We start from the raw sequence: 21,586 nt of genomic DNA on the forward strand, positions 1-21,586 counted from the left end.
GATATACATACACAAACATAGATATTAATGTGACATGTCAGCTTGAGGGTGCTCATCCCTTTTTCAGCAACTACTACTGATTACAAAACCAGCTGCTTTTATTTTTCTTTTAAATAAACCATACTAAAATAAAGGTGTGTCTAAAGAAATTAACTCACACATCACAAGGCACACACAGTATTTTCAGATCCAGCATGATCACAGAAACATTCAAAAAAAAAAAAAAAGAAATAAAAAAAGTTTAATTTAAAATACAGAGACACATGCTATCTGTAACAGGTATCTTTGATTTCCCCCATGAGCAATGAGTAATCTCAGCAAACTCCATCATTTGATGGAAAGCTGCTGAGAACAGCTATTTGGCTGAAAAGAAACTTATCCCATTCTAAACTGTATATTCTCTATTGTTCTTTTACCAAGTTGTAAAATCCTGTGTCTTCCTTCCACAATATAGCTTCTACATACTTCAATGATTTTTTCCATTGTACAAATGTACACAATGCACAAGTGTTTCCTCTTCAGATGAGGAGCTGTCTTTCAACATAACAGCTAACTGCCCAAGCATAAACTTTTCTAAAAATATTTCAATTTTTATTCTAGGACACTGGTTGTTAGAAAGGACAACGAAGCAAGCATCTATTAAAAGAAATTACTTAGTATGATCATTCATTTTGCTTATGACAGCTGACAGGACTTGAGAGTGGAATTGGTTGACACCTTGTACAAATTTTGGCTACAAGGTGGCTAGAATTTTCATAAAAGGTTGTGCACACAGCATCTTTCTGTCAACAAGTTTCTGTCAACAGTTAAAACTAACAAAGCAGCCAACCCACAAATCCCTCAGTGTCCAGCCTCTAGCTATGGTGAATTTAAAGCAATGGGCCTGGAATCCAAGCATGGCCAGTCACCAATATTCAGCTGTTAAACAGTATTTTACTCCTTGTATTGTCACAACACTGGAATGACCTGTTGTAGTTCATATTCTAGTATTTAAATGGTAGGCAAACTGTTCTGAAAAAAAGGAGTCTGTACATATCCTTCATTTGGGAAAAGGAAACCAATAAAAATAAAGTAAGACTTCCTTGCAATAAAAAGACTCAAGCTATGGGACTCAATGGTGTTCATCTTTTGCATTAACACACCTGTGGTAAAGCAGTGTCGTAGTTTAACTCGGCCAGCAGCTAAACACCATGCAGCCGTTCGCTCACCCTCCCCCCTCCCTCTCTGGGATAGGGGAGAGAAACAGAAAGTGAAGCCCATGAGTTGAGATAAAGACAATTTAATAAGACAGGAAAAATAATAATAACAATAACAATAATAATAATAATAATAATAACAATGATGATAATAGTACTACTAATAATAATGTGTACAAACAAGTGATGCACAATGCAAATGCTCACCACCCGCTGACTGATGCCCAGCCTAACCCCGAGCAGTCTGGCCCTCCTCCCCCAGCTAGCTACCCCTATATATTGTTTAGCATGATGTCAGATGGTATGGAATACCCCTTTGGCTAGTTTGGGTCACCTGTCCTGGGTCTGTCCCCTCCCAGCTCTTGCTGCACCCCCAGCCTGCCCATTGGCAGGACAGAACAAGAAGCTGAGACATCCTTGGCTTAGTATAAGCACTGCTCTGCAACAATTAAAACATCGGGGTGTTATCAGCACTCTTCTCATCCTAAGCCAAAACATAGCATTCTACCAGCCACTAGGAAGAAAATTAACTCTGTTCTGACTGAAACCAGGACAAGTAGATATCTAACTAGTCTGAAGAAGGTTTTTGTTTTGTTTTGTTTTGTTTTGTTTGCTTGTTTTTCTAGTTTGTTGTTTAAGTCATTTGTCTGAGTGAGGAATACATTTCATGGAAATAGAAAAAGTAGTGAAAAAATAACTGAATAACTGCAAAAATAAGATTAAAGAATTTTTTCATACTTTGGAAAATATTATAAATGTCAACCTAAGGAAGATCCAACATAAGAATAACAATAAATTCTTCTTTTATATAACCAATGCTTGAAGTAGTGGAATAGCAAGGTATATGTATATGGACTGGTACTTTTATAAGGTTTAGATCTAAATGATTAAAGTAGCAAAACATTAACTGTTAGGCCATCTGGAGAAGATGATAGGCACTTCTTTCAAATAAATGAGCTAGCAGACCACATTAAATAAAATGAAAAATTTGCACAAGCCTTTGCAAGTTCAGAACTTCTACAGACATGATTTCCTTTATCCAAAAGCTAGTTTGTGTCCTAACTTCAGATGCTAGACGATTATTTTTTTTAACCTAACAGTATGCAATATATGAAAATCTCCATATGCCAGAACATACTGAGAGGGCACTTCTTTACTGTGAGGGTGACAGATCACTGGAACAGGTTGCCCAGAGAGGTTGTAGTCTCCTCCTCTGGAGATATCCAAAACCTGACTGGATGCCATCCTGTGCAACGTGCTGTAGGTGACCTTGTTTGGCAGTGGGGTTGGACTAGATGATTTTCAGAGGTCCTTTCCAATCTCAACCATGCTGTGATTCTGTGATATCAGGCTCTTGGTTTGTTACTGCTCTGCAGACTAATCCACTCCTTCTGCATTTCCTCTCCAGACACCTGCAGACAGACTTCAATCTGCAGTTTCGTAGTGTGTAGTGAAGATGCTCAATTACAATTTCATTTTGAATATTTTTGTTATTCTTTTTACTACATGTCTGCAACAGTCAGTTCTTTCTTACCATTAAATTATTAGAATTATTTTAATAATGATCATAGTAACAGGATTTGTCTGTTTAAACTTATGAAAAATATAAAGATGAATGTAAAATGAACATTGAAGCTCTTCAGTTTCAATACAAAAGTTTACATAGTGCCAATCACAGTTTAGTGATTCTTGGATTAGGAGTGGGATTTGCAATTGAGTGACCTGTATGATTATTACTCTAATAGTAATAATTACTTCCTAAGTGAAAAGTCATACAAGACAGATCATTTAGCTCTTTTCTTCCCCCCTCCCCTTTCTTTTTTTTTTTTTTTTTTTTTTTTTTAAATAAGACAATATGGATATCCTTCTCAGTCAATAAAAAAGGACAATTTATCTCTGTGACAATTAAAGGAATTTTACACTCACTGAGAGGAAGGAAAATGCTGAATGCCAGGGACATCAAAAAAATAAAAATAAAAAAGGACAACCTCATCTCCTCATCTGAAACATTCTGAGTAATAGAGAAATGTCAATGTTTTCTTTGAAGAAGATAACTAAGAACCATTATTTCAATCTAAACCAATTTCTATAACTATTAACTTCTAAAAGCCTGTTTTCCTAGTATTTACACAGGAAAACAGCTCAGAGAAATGCTCTTATATATAGGCTATGAAAAAGAAGTAGTATGTATTTCATAGTCTATCCAATCGTACAACAAATACAACAAATAGTCCATCTACTGCATCAATAGAAAGAAGAAAACAAGCACAGACTACCTCCTTACACAACTTTTAAAGATACCTACAAAACATCTGAAGACACTCAGTCTGGTACCAAACCAGAAACTTCACATAAATAGAAAACAAGTGATCCATATTTGGTTCACAGACAAAATGATCCTGCTCTCAGACAATATCGATGATCTGCAGTATTTGATAGAGGAAGTCAGCCATGAAAGTCAGGAAAATAGGACTGAAGGCAAAGCTAAGCAAAAGAAAGATCACAGCCAGTTAATCAGTGCTGGTGGGAAACTGAAAGAACAAGTAACAGTACAGTTCTAATCAGTTCTAAATTCAGTTGTTTGCAGTCTCTAAGGTGTTATGAAAAAAAAAAAAATCAGAAAACCAGAAAACTCAAAGCACACATAATGCTGTGACAGGCATAAACTGATGATTGAAATTGATTATTGAAATAATCAGAGGAAAACTGTCATGAGGTACCCAAGTACTGTACCTTTAAAGAGAGAATAAGAGAAATATCATGAATGCTTGAACAGTAAAACAAATAGAACACAAATAAAACAGTGAAAATACATAAAATATTAAATGGTAATTATAACAAACAAACAAAACAAAACAAAACAAAAAATAGTGTGGTTTCCAAAATGATCAAGTTCAAATTTGCCAGAGAACTGAATTCAGAAAAGGAAGTAGATGTAGAACACACTAGGGAACCTCCAAATATATGGAAGGCAACCAGATATAAGTGAATATGTCTCAAGGTATAGTCATAGGACAGAAAGAACATAATACAAGACAAAATTTGATGATATAAAATTTTAGACCAAAAACCTAAGTTTTTGCTAAATGGTTTTGGTAAAACATGAACGTGCTTCCCAGACAGGCACTGACGTCTGTCAGTGTTCATGAGACATTTGGACTGCAGCTTCAATAATATGCTTTAACTTTTGGTTTTCTTTGAAGATGCCAGGTAGATCGACTAGATGACTTTTGAAGTCCCCTTCAAACTGAACTATTGCATTGTATTGTGCTGTATTGTACTGTAATGTGTTGTAATGTGTTGTGTTGTGTTTTCTATTCTAAACACAGAAACTAAAATATGCTGCCAGGTCTTGCAGTATGGCTACCCAAATTCATCACCCAAGTGTGTGCTTACAAAGTTCAAGGCTGAGACCGGAAAAAAAATTATTTTCCTTGGGAGGAAGAGAGAAGTGAGGACAATTACATACATACGTACAAACACACATATATACATACACACACAGACACACAGACACACACACACACACACAGTTTGCCCAGGAAAACAACTTGTATACATTTCCAAATCATGAATCTACTCTAGCATGTATTCACCTTGGGGATTACAGAGATGAAAATTCATAGCTGGAAAGATTTTACTAAAGCTTTTCCAGTGCTATACCAGAAATATCACTCATGTAAATCAAATGTACAAAACAAATTTGCACAAATTTCATTATGATACATGTATTAATTGTTAACTTCTGTTTATGGATGTTATTGTGCCAATGATTCTTAAAAAAATACAAACTACTATGAGGTGGTAATATAACTTCATTAATTCTGTAACAGATTTCTCATAATAGAAAGCAGATCAGAGCTATTCCATTTTCTTCACTAGGACCATTTACAAACTGAGTACTGGTAGTGGTTATTGCAGCAAAACACAGCACACTGCTATTTTATGCTACTATTACCTGGCTAGCTAAATCAATAATGCATTATAGATTAAAAAAACAATGCACTCTTTTCCTGATACTCACAACAGAAATAATTGATCAGCACTTACATTTAGCAACACAGCAAGTATAAAAACCAGCCAATATGTGGCATTTTTCTTCCCATATATGGAGCATTTTTAAAAGACAGCTATTACCAATATGCAATATACAAAGTTTTTTCAAAAACCCTGGTGATGACATTAAGCTGTTGACAGATCTCCTAGGTGAACATATGATTTTTATGCTACCTTCTTCTTTGATCCAATAGTCCCCTGTGGCATTAGGGAGAAAATCTTAACAGACAAGGCTCAGATAAAACACACCTATTTAAGCTGTTCTAATACCCCTAATTCCTGGTTGTCTTCCATTGCAACAGTGGAGGTTCCTCCAGATTTTGCTCTGATTTAGATTCTAACTTCAACGCTCTCTTCACCCAGCTCTGAATTGACACTGCCACACTAGAAATTACTGTCACTGTGCAATTTGAAACACAATTCCATGGCAATCGTGAGAATCAGAATGATTGTAAATGCTTCTTATGTCTGAATGGTGCATTGCACTCACTGCACAATCTGCCAATCTGATTAATTAAATTTCAAAGAAAAAAAAAATTACACTAAAGTTTAAATTGCCCTCACAATCAACTACATTATCTTATTTTGTATCAAAACTTCATTTCGGCTACAAGTCTTATTGCCTGAATGTTAATTTCTTATTTGCCTAATCCTGCTTCTGACTCAAAACAGAGAGGAGTCCATGAATACCACTAATTGATAATTAGTGGTGAACTAAAAACAAAAAGCCCAAAGTATATATATCCATATTAATAACCGATCAATTCAACACAACAAATCAATATACATGATACTAACAACTGATCAGTAAGACTATGCTCCTAGTGAAAGTATATGTACAACATTAAACCTAATTGTCAGATATTTCTTCAGTGTCTAATCAGCCATTAACGCTCCTTATTGCAACTATATTCCAGCCCTATGCAAAATATTTTCCTTGTAAATGGGAGTAAATATCTTTTTTATTTCTCTTCACCTATGCAGCAGCTGTTAGCACCTTTTTTTTCCAATGAAGTGAAAACATCGGAGGGAAGAAAAAGAAGCTGAAAAACAAAAACAGAAACAAACCCAAAACAAACAAAAACTAAATAAAACAAACCAACCAAAACCCAAACCAAACCAAACCAAAAAACACCAACCCTCATTCATTCATTCAAAATATCTGATTTACACGGGCTTGACAAAAAAAAATCCAAACCAACAAAACAAACAAACAACAAAAGACACTGGATTAATCTTAAAATGATCAGGAACTTGGATTAAGTTTAAACTCACTGTTACTAAATTAGCAAGCATCTGAAACGTCTCCCAGAGCATCTGACAAGGGACAAAATCTCCTTCAGCTAGAATACAACCAACATATTAGCGAAAAAGGGAATTCCTTTTGCTCATGATTAAACCACTTTTTGCCTTCTCATGTACAGTCAATGAAATAGATTAATTAATCCAATGTCAGAATGACAAATAATAGATCAGAATAATCCTCTGTGGAATGCCAATATACCTGCAGTGATGCTGAAAAGGCCAGTAAGCAGAGTTATACTGTTTAAATGGAAAATTGTTTAAGTTGATTGTATCTATCAGTTCATAATCTCTACTTAAAAATACTTGCTCATGGCAACTTCAAAACTAACCTTGAATTTCACTGAATTCTAGTAGATTAGGAAAATATTTGCGCACCATTAAAATGAGTAGGTCTGACAAATGCCATGCAAAATTGGAAAGAAAGAAGTGGGACTGTTAGTCAAGGAAATTTCCTTTTTCAATCACATAATGTTGATTGAGAGATAAAGACCATGTCTGTTGTCAGATGCTGTGGGAGATGCATCAGCACAATGGATAGATAAAAATATCTGTCAGCCTCATAAACTAAATTTCATCACATATTTATCTTAAGAAAAGATTTCTTGTTAAAAAAAAAAAAAAAAACTTAATCGATATAATGTGCCATTTAAAACTCTTAAATTTATTTCTCACTAACTGGAACAAAGACCAGTGGATGTTGGTTAAAAGGGTCATCAGTTTAAGAGAACTGGTGAACAATTCAATGAGCATTGTATGGTTAGTGGCATGAAAGAGGAGAAGAGTTTTATTGTTGCAAATGGCTATGAAAGTGGTGATATTCCAGATATTTAAAACAAAGCCAACTACTCTTTCAAGCAGGGGACACAGGTGCAGACAGTGAGAACAGATGTACCCACAGGGAAAGTATTATGTCTGCAGTAAAATTCAGCCACAGTAGATGAAAAGGTTAACTGCATCCAGTACTTTTCATCAGTGACATTCACATAAACACGCTAAAGCTCTGGGATAAGTAGTTACTTCAAATCTTATACATCTCATTATACAAGTGGCTTCCAATAGTTTTCAATACTGATAATATAACATAAAATGCCCAGTAAGAATTTTGGAAAGGTTCTAAAATCCTTCAGTGATTAAATGCATGGATAAAATGCATTGGAAGAAATTTAGCCAGCTGTGACAGAGCCATAGAATCATTAGGGTTGGAAAAGACCTCCAAGATCATCTATCTGGTCCAACCACCAGTATCACCCACTAAACCATGTCCCTAAGCACAAAATACAACCTTTAAGTCATTAGATTATATTTGTTCTATATCTTAATGAAGTTCATTAACAAGTTATTTGTGAAAATAGGAGCTCCTCAGCAAGAAGAAATATGTCCTCTTCACTTCACAGCTTAAAATTTTATACAAGATGTGAAATTCAGAGCTACAAATACACAGATGATTATACATCTCAATAAATGAAAGCTTGTGGGTCATAACTTACTTATGCTGCAGATTTAACCAAACAGGAACCTCGAAGAAAGAACACCAACATACTTAAAATGTTCAGTTTAATTAAAAGACTGTATTTGACACATTGATTTAAGAAGTGATGTGTAATCACCCAGAGATGGTAGAGCAGTTGAGGGAGGGAAGAAAAAGTGGTGATGACAGTTAAATTAAATGTGCAGAATCACCATGGCCTTCAGGCTTTTCCTTTGGGAGGAAAATGTCCTTCTTTTGGAAATTTTTGTATGATTATAAATCTGTGTGTGATATGAATGGTAACGTCACAGATCTGTGATTGGACAGGCAGTGCCAGAAAATAACCTGCGGCATCCCAAAAAAGCAGTCCAGTAATTTATAACTATTTTAGACACAATCAATTGTTCAGACAAATGTTTCAAGATAACTGCAAGCACATCATTATTTAGCTTTATTTATATGTGAAAATAGGCATATTTGCACATGTTGCTGAAGCATGTTTATAACAGATCAATTAAATACAGAAATATTTTAATTGCTAGTCATACAATCTTCACAAGTACATAAAATATCCGAATTGCAGGCTGTTATTTTCATCATTTAAATAAAAGAAAGTTTTCCAATATTGACTGTGCTCATTTGATTCAGATGAAGCAAGCACAGTTTAAACCTTAAAGAAATGCTATAGTATTGCCACAAATTTATGGCTCAAAACGTGGCCTTCTACTTTGCTAGCTGTAAGTACAGTGGTTTATCTCTTTGGCACTATTCCAAGTTATGTAAGAATAGTTATGTCCTTTTAATTTATTTAAAAAAAAAAAAAATAGTACTATTTTACTTATAGAGCTCTTAAAAGACAAGTCAGTTGAAACAGCATTTGGCTGTACTGAAATGCATTGTACAACAGCTCTGCAATGCAGTAATTTTAAGTTTGCTTTTATTGGATTTGTTGCTCAAGTTGAATCTGCATAACTGAAACTGACTATTGAGCCAATAATATAATGCATTTAACCCCCTCCTAAATGGAGAACCTCTTAAAAGCTAAGAGTGCACATGTAAATTGATGTTATCCAGCAGTTTGTAGTCCTTGGTAAATCTGCATGCAGTTTTAAAAATGGCTGACATGGTGCTGTTCTCCCTGTTAGCATGGTCTTCAACAGGGTGGTCTGGGGATGAGATAATCACACTCAGAAAAGGAGGGCAGCTGTGACCCACTTAAATTGCTGGTGTGTAGCAGGAGCCTGCAACCACTCTAAGAACCGAATATGCTGCATTTCATTAATGTTTCAAACCTGCATTCCCTCGCCTGTCTTGTGACCAGCTCGTGATATTCCATTTAATATGCATTTAGCCTAGTACCTAACAGACAAAAATCACACAGCATACTTTCCACTGTAACTGCCTTCTGCTCAGAAAAGCAAAACATACAGAAACACCATCTACAGTAGTCCAAATAGTATAGCTGGTTATAACAGATAAGAATGAGTCTCTTAATTTTCCACCCTCAAACAATTGTGTTTGGAAGGCAAGCAGAATAAGTGTGGCAATAGGAGTACTTCAACAATGACATTGTAAGGGAACTGAACTTGCATGTGAACAACATGCATGATGGCATTTGTATTTCTCACATCTTCTTCTGAAGAAATAAGGCATTAATCCTACAAGCCAGTTTTTGCCTTCCTCTGGAATATTTAGTGCACATTTCAATGACTGCAGGTCTATTTTCAAATATTTATATTGCTGTAAAGATTTATCACTACTATTAACTGTAAGTGCAATGGACTCTCGCTGTTATTTCAATGAGATTTCTCATGCTCAAAGATCTACAATGGTTACAATAACTATTCTTAACCTAGATGCATTTCTTGTGAGTGCAGCAATTTTTGGAACCACTTATAAATACCTAAGATTTTGACACCAGTGTGACCTTCAGTAAAATTTATACCATGGCAAAGAGTCCACAGTAAGTAGTAATAATAATAATAACAATAATCATAGAACTGAATCTCTTCCTTTATCCCTGAAGCCTAAAAATTATTATTTTTTAAATTATAACAATATTTTTAACATGTTCTCCATAATAAAACTAAATGAATTCCCCTGTAAGTTTCAACTAAATAGGAACATATCTAGTACCTGCACACAACAGTAAAATATAGAGTAGCAGAGCCTGGTTTTCCTTTACATCACTTGCAGTCTGTTATATCATCTGGTATTATATCAATAATAACCTGCTACAAACTTATACATAACCAGAAGATGCTCACTTACCTTCTCCTACTGTGTTCTGTGCAGGAACACAAAATAACTCTCACCTGTATATACTAACCTATAACAATATTTAACAATAAGAGAGAACAGTACTATATGCAGTTTCCTACTTAGAGCAGCAGGAATGAATTTTACTAACTGCTCTGTAAGGAAAATCCAGGCTCTTTAATAAATAAACATCAAATGAGCCTTCCTGTCTTTCACATGGAGAAATAATGTTGTCAAAACTGGCACTGGAATAGAACTGAGTAGACAAGAGAAAACCATGATACTTGAAGAAGATGTTTTTTGAAATATATCGTTATCACAGAATCACTGGATGGCCAAGAATCCCAAGAATCACAGAAGGGACCTCTGGCAACCTCAACTGCCAAGGTTGGAAGGGACCTCTGGAGATCATCTGGTCCAACCTCTCTGCTGAGCAGGATCATCTAGAGCACATTGTGCAGGATGGCATTCAACAGGGATTTGAACATCTCCAGGGAAGGAGACTCCACAATCTTTCTGGGCAACCTCCTTCAGTGATCTGTCACCCTCACAGTAAAGATTTGTCCTCTCATATTCAGCCAGAAAAACCGTATGTCTGAATTTTAAGAAATGGAAAACACAAAATCAGGTAATCAGTATTACACTTCCATAATGTTTGGTCATTGAATTCTGGACTTGGCCCTGAAGACAGAATTTCAGTTAAGTAACACATGTAACATAACCTAGAATAAACAAGGCTGGTAAAAACAGTTTTAATGAATTAACAGACAGGAGTAATATCAGATCACTAAGATCAATACATTCAATTTTCATGCACTTTTTTTTTTTTCAAGCTTTAAAAATTATTTATGTATAATTGACAAAAAAGAAAAATCTTGTGATAAAACGCTTACTTAACTGTCATCTAGCAAAGTCAATATTTTTAGTTTCCATACTAAATTACAAATCACAATGTCACCAGGTATCTGGCCAACACAGGGTGTATGTAGCTGCTACTACAGATTGGGAAGACAAAAGAATACCACGAGCACTGAAGATCAAAGAATACTCGATGTAAATTTCTGTTTAAGTGCATTTTAGTCTAATCTCCACAGCACGAGAAACATCTGTAAAACAGAGGCTTGCTCATTCAGCAACAAGTTACATGAAGAAAAGCTACCCAAACCTTTTAAAGAGTAACTACAGTCTGAGAATAACTACAGTCTGAGAATAACTATACCATTCCAGATCTGTACATATACATGTATTTATTCTTCTAAGGATATTTACAGGGTGTCAATGGATTTAGTGAGATGCCTAGACACTTTGGAGAAATCCACCTGGCATGTAGATGCATGAATATTTAGAAAATGGTCCTTTCAGACCCGGCTCCTGCAGGCCTTTATTTATGATTCACAGTTGTACACTTCAGATTTCTGCCAAAACCAGAGAAAACCCATACAGGCTCAGCAAGAAAATAATTTTCTCAAGGTATATGGTCTTGTCCAAATGAACTTAGGCTCTACTTTTCGTATAAACTAGCAAGTCTGTGCACAACCCGTGAATTCAGAACCACCTTCCCTTTAATTTTTTAGTCAAATGTAACAACTGCAATATCTCTTTTATTATAGACAGATAAAAGTGTTGTAAGTAATGATGCATTTACAGGCAGTTATGTTTTTTAGAATCATAAAAAAATTAGGTTGAAAGGGACCTTTGAAGGTCTCTAGTCCACACTTCTGCCAAAATCAGGGCTACCTCCATATCTAGATTACATTGCTCAGGGCCATTTACAGTCAATTCTTTGAAAATCTCTAGTAGATCCTGCAGCTTCCCTGGGCAATTTCTCCCAGGGGTTGACCACACATGAACTTTCTTTATTATATATGATCAGAAGTTTCCTGGTTGCAACTTGTGACCTGTGTTTCTCCCAAGGAAAGTTTGACTCCACCTTCTCTATGCCCTCCCTCCATTACATAACTGAATACTCCAGTCAGTTTGCCTCTTAGACCTCTCTTCTCTGAGCTAGGCAAGACCAGTTACCTTAGCTGCTTCTTTTACGCTATGTATTCAAGCCCTCTAAACACCCTAGTGGTGCATTACTCTACTTGCTTTACATGTGTTTTTCTCTTCTACCAGGTGGTAGAAGCTGTCCCACAGCTGGACACAGTACCCATGTGAAGTCTCGTCAGTGTTGGGAAGAGAAAACCATTTCCCTTTATTACCTCTTCTACAGTCTTGCCAATGCAGTCCAGAAGGCAGTTAGCCTTCATCACTGCAAGGCACTGCTGATTCATGTCCCATTTGTTTTCTGCTAGGAAAAGCCCCTTTTCTTTAGAGGTACCTAGCATGTCAGTACCAGTCACTGGGTCATTCTGTCTGAGGTGTAGGACTTGTATTTGCCATTAATAAATTCTAGAGAATGTATTTGTTGGTGAATATATATACATATATGTATATATAAGTTGTTCCAAAAGAGAAGTGAAAACAAAAACAAAAACAAAAATCAGACAATGAAATTAGAGTGTATTACTAAGTAGCAAAGACTTAGCAAGACCAATACTCTTAAATTATGAGGAAACAATTTTCAATAATAATCTAGTATTGTTTAACAAAGCTTATAAGCACTTCACACCAACTACTGAGCGCTCTGGGGGCACTTCCTCCCATGTAAGAGGAATAACTGTCTGAAACAGTGTTAGATTATGTTGAGTAGGTTTTAGTAGATATACAGGAGGCATAAAACATTTCTCCAAACTGCCTAATATGCAAACTGGTAATCAATGCAGAAGTGTTAGGTACATGCCTGTTGTCCTAAACTGAAAACTACTTCAGTACACTGAGTTAAAACCTCTGACGCCCTTCTTCCTGCAAATATTATTCATAATATAATTATTACATTATGACAATATCTGCGAAAAAAATACATCTAGGCAATAAATGACACTAAACATGTAGACTGTCAGGAAATCCTTTGAATCCTAAAGTAAGTTGTCTATTGCTATTCATATTCAAAATACCTGAAATATCAGCCCAGTGACATAACATGATACTTGAGTTTTTTGGATAGCGGAAACCATGTCTGTATGGTTAACCGACTAAAAACACGTTTTACAAATAAAGATTATTTCTGTTTTTGTTACTGTGCTATCCCGTACACCCAGCTGAAAAGCAGCTTTGCAGAAAAGAGACTGTGAGTCCTGGTGGACATTAATTTGAGCGTGAGTCAGCAGTGTCTACTCAGTACTGGTGAGGCCATACCTGGAATACTGTATTCAGTTCTGGGCCAAAGATACATACTCAAAGATATATACAAGACACAAAGATACATATTTGGAAACATATTCTCACACTTAATGACAAGTCACTATAATCTTGCAAGAGTTTAAGCAAGTCCACATTCTTGTTTTTAAGGAAACATCTATTTGAAGAACAACCACAAAAAAAAAAAAAAAAAAAAAAAAAAAAAAAAAAAAAAAAAGCAGTTAGACCAAAGACATCAAGAAAATGAATCATGATTCTGGTCAGAACTTCCGTCGTGTAATCTTACAGGCTGTGAAGTGCTGACAACGATCAACGAATCGAAATCTCAAGCTCATACAACGATTGATATGGAGGGAATTTGGAAAATTGCCATGTTGCATGTTAAAACAAACAAAAAAAAATGCAACAAGGTGGTTTTATGGATATTGCCACATGCTTTTAATCAGCTCATATTTCCTGTAAAGCCATTGTGGCATGAGGTATGGGAAATAATTTTTTACAATTAATTGTTGAGCCAGTGAGTTCTTTATCAATGACAAATTAGGGTGCTTTTAGGTTGTTTCTTAATAGTCTAGAAAAATACCTTAAAAATAAATATTACATATGTGTACCAATTCCACCTTATAAATCCTAGCACTGGTCTCATGATTTTTGTATTTTAACAACATTAAAGCCCTCTAGATCATGGAATTATAATAATGAAAAAAATATGCCTGTCTAGAAGACCCCAGTCAGGATGTAATTATGATGTGAAATCACAACAGCAAAGTAATTGAAATGCATGACTGTGTGGACCTAGTTATGATCATATTAAAATGCTTTCAATAAACATTCACCATCCTGATGAATATTTTGTATCACTGGAATTATGGTTATGTATCTGCAAGGGCTACATATCTATATTAGTTATAAGTATTATAGTCATCACCGTACAGAAGGATTTCAAATTATAGTTTCTATCAGCAATGGGCAAATAATATCATTTTTGTTAAACTGTTGATAAAACGACCATTTTTTCATGCCTTCAATACACTATCGGAAAAAAAAGACTGATTAGCTCTGTTTTTTTCCTAGTTTTGTATTTTAATCTTTTATTGTAGAATTATATCTTTGTTAATATCCTAACACAGAGGCTAGTGTTCTGCTATTATAAAAATAAGAAATGGGGATAACTATCACAGTTTCCATATTTCAGTTATGAGGAGACATTGCTTGCATACCTAAGGCTTCCAGAGTTGTTTCCTTAATTTCGTCAGCAAGTAAAATATTTGCATATACATATATATAACATGAGGGATTTAACAGCTTCTGTACTGAATTTCATTTAATCACTGGTGAATTCATTCCAATATGTTTCAAGACAACATCATAAGAAGTCTAGTGATTTTGGAATCCTCTACTCTTAAGTCACATCTTAACAAACATCGGAAAACCCTCATGGCTACCTGCTACTCATGGGACAATACTCACCATTCTCAGTCACAGACATCTCACCATTCTTACAGCAACTGTTTAAATAAAATGCAATTTTTAGAAAATGTTTCTCCCACCATATTCTGTATTCTGTGTTATAATCTGCACCGACAGAGTAACATTTATCTGTAATTACTTTTTTGGTTTGTTTTCATTTCTCTTCTTTCTCTCTTTGAATTGTTTATAGAGCTCAAAAAAAAAAAAAAAATATATATATATATATATATATAAATATATATGTATATAATATATATTATATATAATATATATATGTAAATAGACAAGCTTATGCACCTTCTTTCTGTAAAAAGTAGATCTGAAAACCCACAGGTCCAAGCATGACAAATGTAATGTTTATGAGTTTGTGTAAACAAGCAGTACCAAACAAATTATTTGCATGCAGCCTCTTTAGCCATAACAACTTAGATAATTTAATTTCTTTTAGTGGAATTTCAATCACTGCATTGTACAGATAACTGGAACAGTTTGTTTTTAACAAGAAATTATCAAACGGCAAGGAATTTCTTGAAGCATCCAGACAGGTGAGAACTCAGCACTTATTTCCACTCATGACCTTCTGACATGGAGGAGGTTTTAGAAATATAAATGACGAGTAATTTTTTCCACTGACTGGAAGAGGAGAAACAGTACCCCCATTTTTAAAAAGGGAAAGAAGGAAGACCGGAGAACTACAGGCCAGTCAGTCTCACCTCTGTGCCCAGCAAAATCATGGAGCAGATCCTCCTGGAAAGTGTGCTAAGGCACATGGAAAAAAAGGAGGTGATTGGCGACAGCCAGCATGGCTTCACTAAGAGCATATCATGCCTAACAAATCTGGTGGCCTTCTACAATGGGGCTACAGCATTGGTGGATATGGGGAGAGCAACTGACATCATCTACCTGGACTTGTGCAAAGCACTTGATACTGTCCCCCATGATATCCTTGTCTCTAAGTTGCAGAGACATAGATAAAAAAGATGAATCAATCAGTGGCTGAGAAATTTGCTGGATGGCCAAACTCAAAGAGTTGTGGTCAATGGTTCAATGTCCAGGTGGAAATCAGTAATGAGTGGTGTTCCTCGAGGGTTTGTTTTGGGACCAGCACTGTTTAACATCTTTGTTGGTGATGTGGACAGTGAAACCGAGTGCACCCTCAGCAAGTTTGCCAATGATATCAAGCTGTGTCAACATGCTGGAGGGAAGGGATACCATCCGGAGGGATATGGACAGGCCTGAGAGGTTGGCCACTGCAAACCTCATGAGGTTCAACATGGCCAAGTGCAAGCTCCTGCATCTGGGCCAGGGTAATTCCAAGCACCAATACAGGCTGGGTGGAGAATGTCAATCAAGCATCTCAATCAAATGGATTGAGAGCTGCCCTGAGGAGAAGGACATGGGGGTACTGGTGGGTGAGAAGCTCATCATGAGCCAGCAATGTGCACTTGCAGCCTAGAAAGCCAATGGTATCCTGGGCTGAATCAAAAGAAGTATGGCCAGCAGGGTGAGGGAGGTGATTCTCACCCTCTGCTCTCATGAGACCTGACCTAGAGTCCTGCACCCAGCTCTGGGACCCACAGCACAAGAAGGACATGGATGTATTAGAATGAGTCTAGAGGAGGGCCATGAAAATGGTCAAGCGGGTAGAGCACTACTCCTAGGAAGACAGACTGAAGGAGTTGGAGTTATTCAACCTGGAGAAGAGAAGGCTCCAGGGATAATTTATAATGACTTTAGCAGATGAGGATTTGAGCAACCTGGTGTAGTGGGAGGTGTACCTGCCCACAGCAGAGGGGTTATTAGATGGATTTAGATGATCTTTAAGGTCCTTTCCAACCCAAACTATTCTATGATTCTAATACAATCAACTTTATTTAAACCGATAGGACCAAATTGCAAATATGTCAGGAGTCCAATCTGACATGGGCTTAATTGCCTACCAGGAACGTTTCTGCCAGTTTGTGTTATTTAAAGTTCCGAATCTGCTTTTTTTCACAGTTGACATCTTAGGGTCCTTACAATTGATTGTGAGCCAAGAGGAGAAAAGTGAAGCTTAAGTTAAAATGACAGTGTTGTGAAAGAACCATGAACTGTAAAACTACCAGAAATGAACAGTATACCTGCTATAAGACAAAGGTTCTTAAAAATTTTAGATGAAGATCATCTGTTCTGCAATAGCCTGGGCCTTTTCAGATCCAAATCCCTTGTATGATACATATATTTTATTTTCTGCCATGTCACAACCCCTACGGTATTACCTCCCATTTTCCTAGGGTAAACACTTCTACTTTGTCTCTTCAGTGCTCTGCCCTATGAAAACTTAGCTTTATCTGCTGTACTGAGGCATAATCAGGAAGCACAAGTAGAGACTGACTTGCATTGCTGTTGCTCTCACCAAGGTCCACAAGGCTGGATCAGCTTGCTTCTTCATTATGCCTCCCGAGGGGAAGAGGCAACAGGGTGAGATGCAGCCCTTCCCCACCAACCAACCAGACACAAAATGCATAACCTATGTGCAGCTTCAGCCATTCGTCCCTCTGGCTTCTGTCTCCATGATTCAAAATAAATCTTATACTTTTTGGAGGGCTAGAGGACAGTCATTAGGAGAAAAGGAAAAAAAAAATGAGACAAAAGGGAGAAAAAAATCTAGACAGCATTTTCCTTGGATTTCCTGCATTCCCTATATTGTATACCACCTCACCATTGGGAACGCTCCCACACAGTTGTGTGTAATCTATTCTCTATTACACCTGCACAAATCTTGAAGAACTCTAGTAATTCACAGTTTGTGTTTTCTGTTTTGTTTTGTTTTTAATATAATACATCTGGATAACTACTCTTGTAAACAAGAAAAAAAATACCACACCCTTCTGCTCTTAAATTTTATTGTGCAGTCTTCTGCCTCATTGATTTATTTATATGTACTTACTGAAGAAGAAAATGACTGTTTAAAAAATAAAATTATAAGCTTCATATTATCTGTATTAGCTATTAATGTGATATACTGATTTATATTCAATACAAAATATCTGTATATAAGCATTTACATTAATATAATTCATATTTAGGCATACTGTAAGTGACAGTTTTAATAGCACAAACACAGAGCAAAGGTTTCACTCACCAAGCCATCCTGATCCAGAATTGGGTATGCACATGTCTGTTTCAGCACTGGGTAACACAAATCCAACCACAAAAACTTCGACCCCATCAGCCATTAGGGCCATTCCCAAAACAAAGAAGAGTGCCCACTGAAATCGACCATGGCCACATTCTTGTATTATCAGTTCATACTGCTGTGCTAGCTCTTCTTCATCAGCTTTCCTCTCTGTTTCCAGTTCACGACGATCCTTATATTCATCATGCATAGACTGCCCTAAGGCCACCATGCCATCCTTGCCCTGCCCCATATTGGGGATTCCTTGATATTCCCCTTCATAAATTTCATCATCTTCATCATGCCCTTCGGTTGCTTCACTTGACCCTTCATCATCATTAGCTTCTGTGCCATAATTTCCTCCTTGAACATAATAATCATCATCATCTTCCTCGTCCTGGAATCGGTTGTATGACCTCTGTGTGTAGCCGTCCTGAGCTTTGTCAACAGCTTTATTCATTTTTTTCACTGCTTGCCTCTTCACCTCTTTAGCAATATCTTTTGCCCCTTTCACTAAAGAAGTCCTATCTTTGTATGATTCCTCCATCTTGTCTCAAAGAAAGACTGCTGTTCTACTGGAGAAGCACCTGTCAAACACTGTTCAGAAAATCTATTGTGCACTGGACATCAGCAGAAAATGTGAAGCTGTAATATACAACCTGAAAAATATGAGACAAAAAAGAAAAAAAGTTTATACTTAGCCTCTTTTCATTTTCTTCTCACACTGGACACCATACTTCAGTACAAAACCATACAAAAACATAGTACAAAAACATACAAATATACCATGTTACAAGGAAGATACTCTAAAGAAAAATCTAACATACCTACATGTTTTCAGAATAAGATTTATTACATTTTAGTTTTTCAGTGGACACTGGGTTTTGTCCTGAATGAAAACAAGCAATTTCACGAGCCATACTTCACATTGACTCTGTCTCCACTGTTCTTCTTCATTTGAGCTCACTGCTATATAATAAAAGGCTAAAAATATCATCTTTTCTCTCAGTGAGTTGCTATTAAGTCTCAGAAATACACCCAGCATCCCAAAGTTGATTGAACGTGGCTAATACATTACACTGAGCAATACTTAACAATGTTATTGGTATAACCTCACACTACAGTAAGGGAGATACAAGGAGATAGGTACATTTAAGTGTTGGCTTTTTCACACTTCGGCAATTTCCAGTCCCTAAATCATGGCTGATACATCCCACTCTCCCGTGTCCATAGTGAGAGGCAGTTTGGAGCAATTATACATGTATATCCTCAGCTAATACACCCAACAGTGTTAGTCCAGTATGAGCTCATGCCAATCTACCCGTGTGAAAGCACCGGGATGTTTCATCCTGGCCACCCTTCCTGCTCCCCCGCTGTAGCTTTCCATCTCTTCCTCTGTGTCAGCATTTGTGATCCTGCAGCTACAGAAGCATCCTCCTTACTTGACTGAAGACATAACCATTTCCTTTTTTCTGCTCAGACCTCAGGCATATCAGCAAGGCAATTTGGCTCATCACACATCTGTACAATCACTAGGGGACTGCACAATTGCTAAGGGTAGTAGAAAGAAATAGTGGCAGTGTGCAAGCAGAGGTACGAAAGAAATACAGACTCCTTCTTTGGCAAAGGTCCATAGTTAGAACAGCTGAAATTGATTACAGAACTGTACCATTATTCATGTGTTTGAGGGAAGGGGAGGATGAATCTGGGCACTGCAACAGGGCTGCAGAAGCCTCACCTCTGGGAAAAAGCAGGCATAAATTTCTGTATCAGTGGTTCCAGAAAAACATTGTCTGGTTCCAGCTTGGTGAAGGGGTTATTTTTAACTATGATAATTTTAATGATCCATTTTCCAACATAACCTCAGAAAAAGATGCAGTTGTAATAGTAAATAGGCAGTGGGATGTAAAACAGGAGTAAGAATAAATGGCTGCAGATTTCTGAAGAAAATCCTGTTCCTCCTGAGGTATTGTGGATCTGTCCTGTGAGCTCCATGGGAGCCTTGAGAAGCTTTCATTCAGTTGAAAACATTGTCCCCAGAAGTATATTTCAGACATCAGTTTTCAGACTAATATTGTTTTGAGAGATCAGAATTACATACTGCATCACATAAACTAAGAGTGTGGTGTCCTTTTGTTAGAAGAAAACCAAACTGAAACATCACACAAACATGCAGGTAACATATTTTAAGAAGCCAGAAGATATTTCCCTAGCTTTTTTGATTGCTTGTTTGTTTAACAATGACTGTAGAAATTCATCTATATTAGATAATGTTTTTCTTTTCAGTTTCTTCCTCTAGATTAATTTCAAACAGCCTGAATGTTTGTCAAAGAAATCAGGTGTGGTGGTACTATTCAATTTTTCAAAGCAAACTGGAACATTTACTGGGAAAGAAATGCAGCCTTAAAGAAAAAAACACTATGTAATATTCACAACTGAAAACTGTAGCCTGCTTTTAGGTACATGATGATCCTTCTAAGTAGGTCATCTCACTGAATTGTCTATGCTAAGGCAATTTCTCTAATTGCAGCTTTTCAGTTTTCAAGGTGCTCCTCAGATGTCACAGTCAGTATTGAATTAGACATCTCATCCTATGTGTGGACTGCAGTATCTACTAGGTGTTATTGAACATTCAATGCATAAAAACATTCACTGAGTCTACTGTAGACTCCCACAGATACCACCAAGAATTTAATGAGTTCCTAATAGGTATTCTTCTGAGTGTGAATGATTACAAAGTGTTACTAGATTGTTTTGGTTATTTTGGATTATTTTTGGTCATTTTAGATTATTTTAGGTTGTACAGGTGTAGTATATTTAACGTAAACTCTGAACAACTCTGATTCTTAGATTTTTATTTTTTCAGCAGTTACAGCCTTCTTTTAAAGATTTTCAGCTGATATTGATATTGTCAAATTCAATTTTACCGTAGAGTCTGTCTATGGAGGTAAAACAGTTTAAGTTTACAATAGAAGTAAAGTGCAAATGCCAAAACTGGCAAAACAGTGATTGCGCTTGTACAGTACACCGACCTCATGAGTTCAGCAGACTACACTCTGAAAACACAAATCTTCAAAAGTAATTGAGCTTATTCTGTAGTTTACAATTGAGCAGGTATGTCAATAAGAATTTATACCTGTTCAAACTCATTAACAGCCTAACTCTGCCAGCTAAAAAAATCTATACATAGACTAAGTCAAATTTCTACCTAGCCAGACAGAAAAGACAGACTGAGTGTAAAAATCAAAATTTCTATTTTATCGTTCCAACTTTCCAAGCAGCATATCTTGTTGGAACACTGCTCTTTTAAAGAACTTCGCTTTCTCAATGAACTGAAATCCCTGTCCTAAGGGTGAGAAGTATATAGAGAAATTATTTATAGATCGTGCATGATAGCTCCCCACCCTTTTAATTATGTCAGACTGATTGATT

At 36.3% G+C, this 21,586-nt stretch overlaps 1 protein-coding gene across 1 annotated transcript in view; it reads right to left on the reverse strand.

Annotated features, from left to right (window-relative positions):
* Positions 1-21,586, reverse strand: part of SV2C (synaptic vesicle glycoprotein 2C) — a 114,098-nt gene that overhangs the window by 70,844 nt on the left and 21,668 nt on the right. The window contains exon 2 of the mRNA XM_027446670.3: positions 18,122-18,813. Coding sequence (XP_027302471.2) covers positions 18,122-18,701 — 580 coding nt within the window. The 5' untranslated portion in view covers positions 18,702-18,813. The remainder of the gene's footprint in view (positions 1-18,121; positions 18,814-21,586) is intronic.

This window comes from Anas platyrhynchos, chromosome Z (genome assembly GCF_047663525.1).
Source record: "Anas platyrhynchos isolate ZD024472 breed Pekin duck chromosome Z, IASCAAS_PekinDuck_T2T, whole genome shotgun sequence".
Lineage (NCBI taxonomy): Eukaryota > Metazoa > Chordata > Aves > Anseriformes > Anatidae > Anas > Anas platyrhynchos.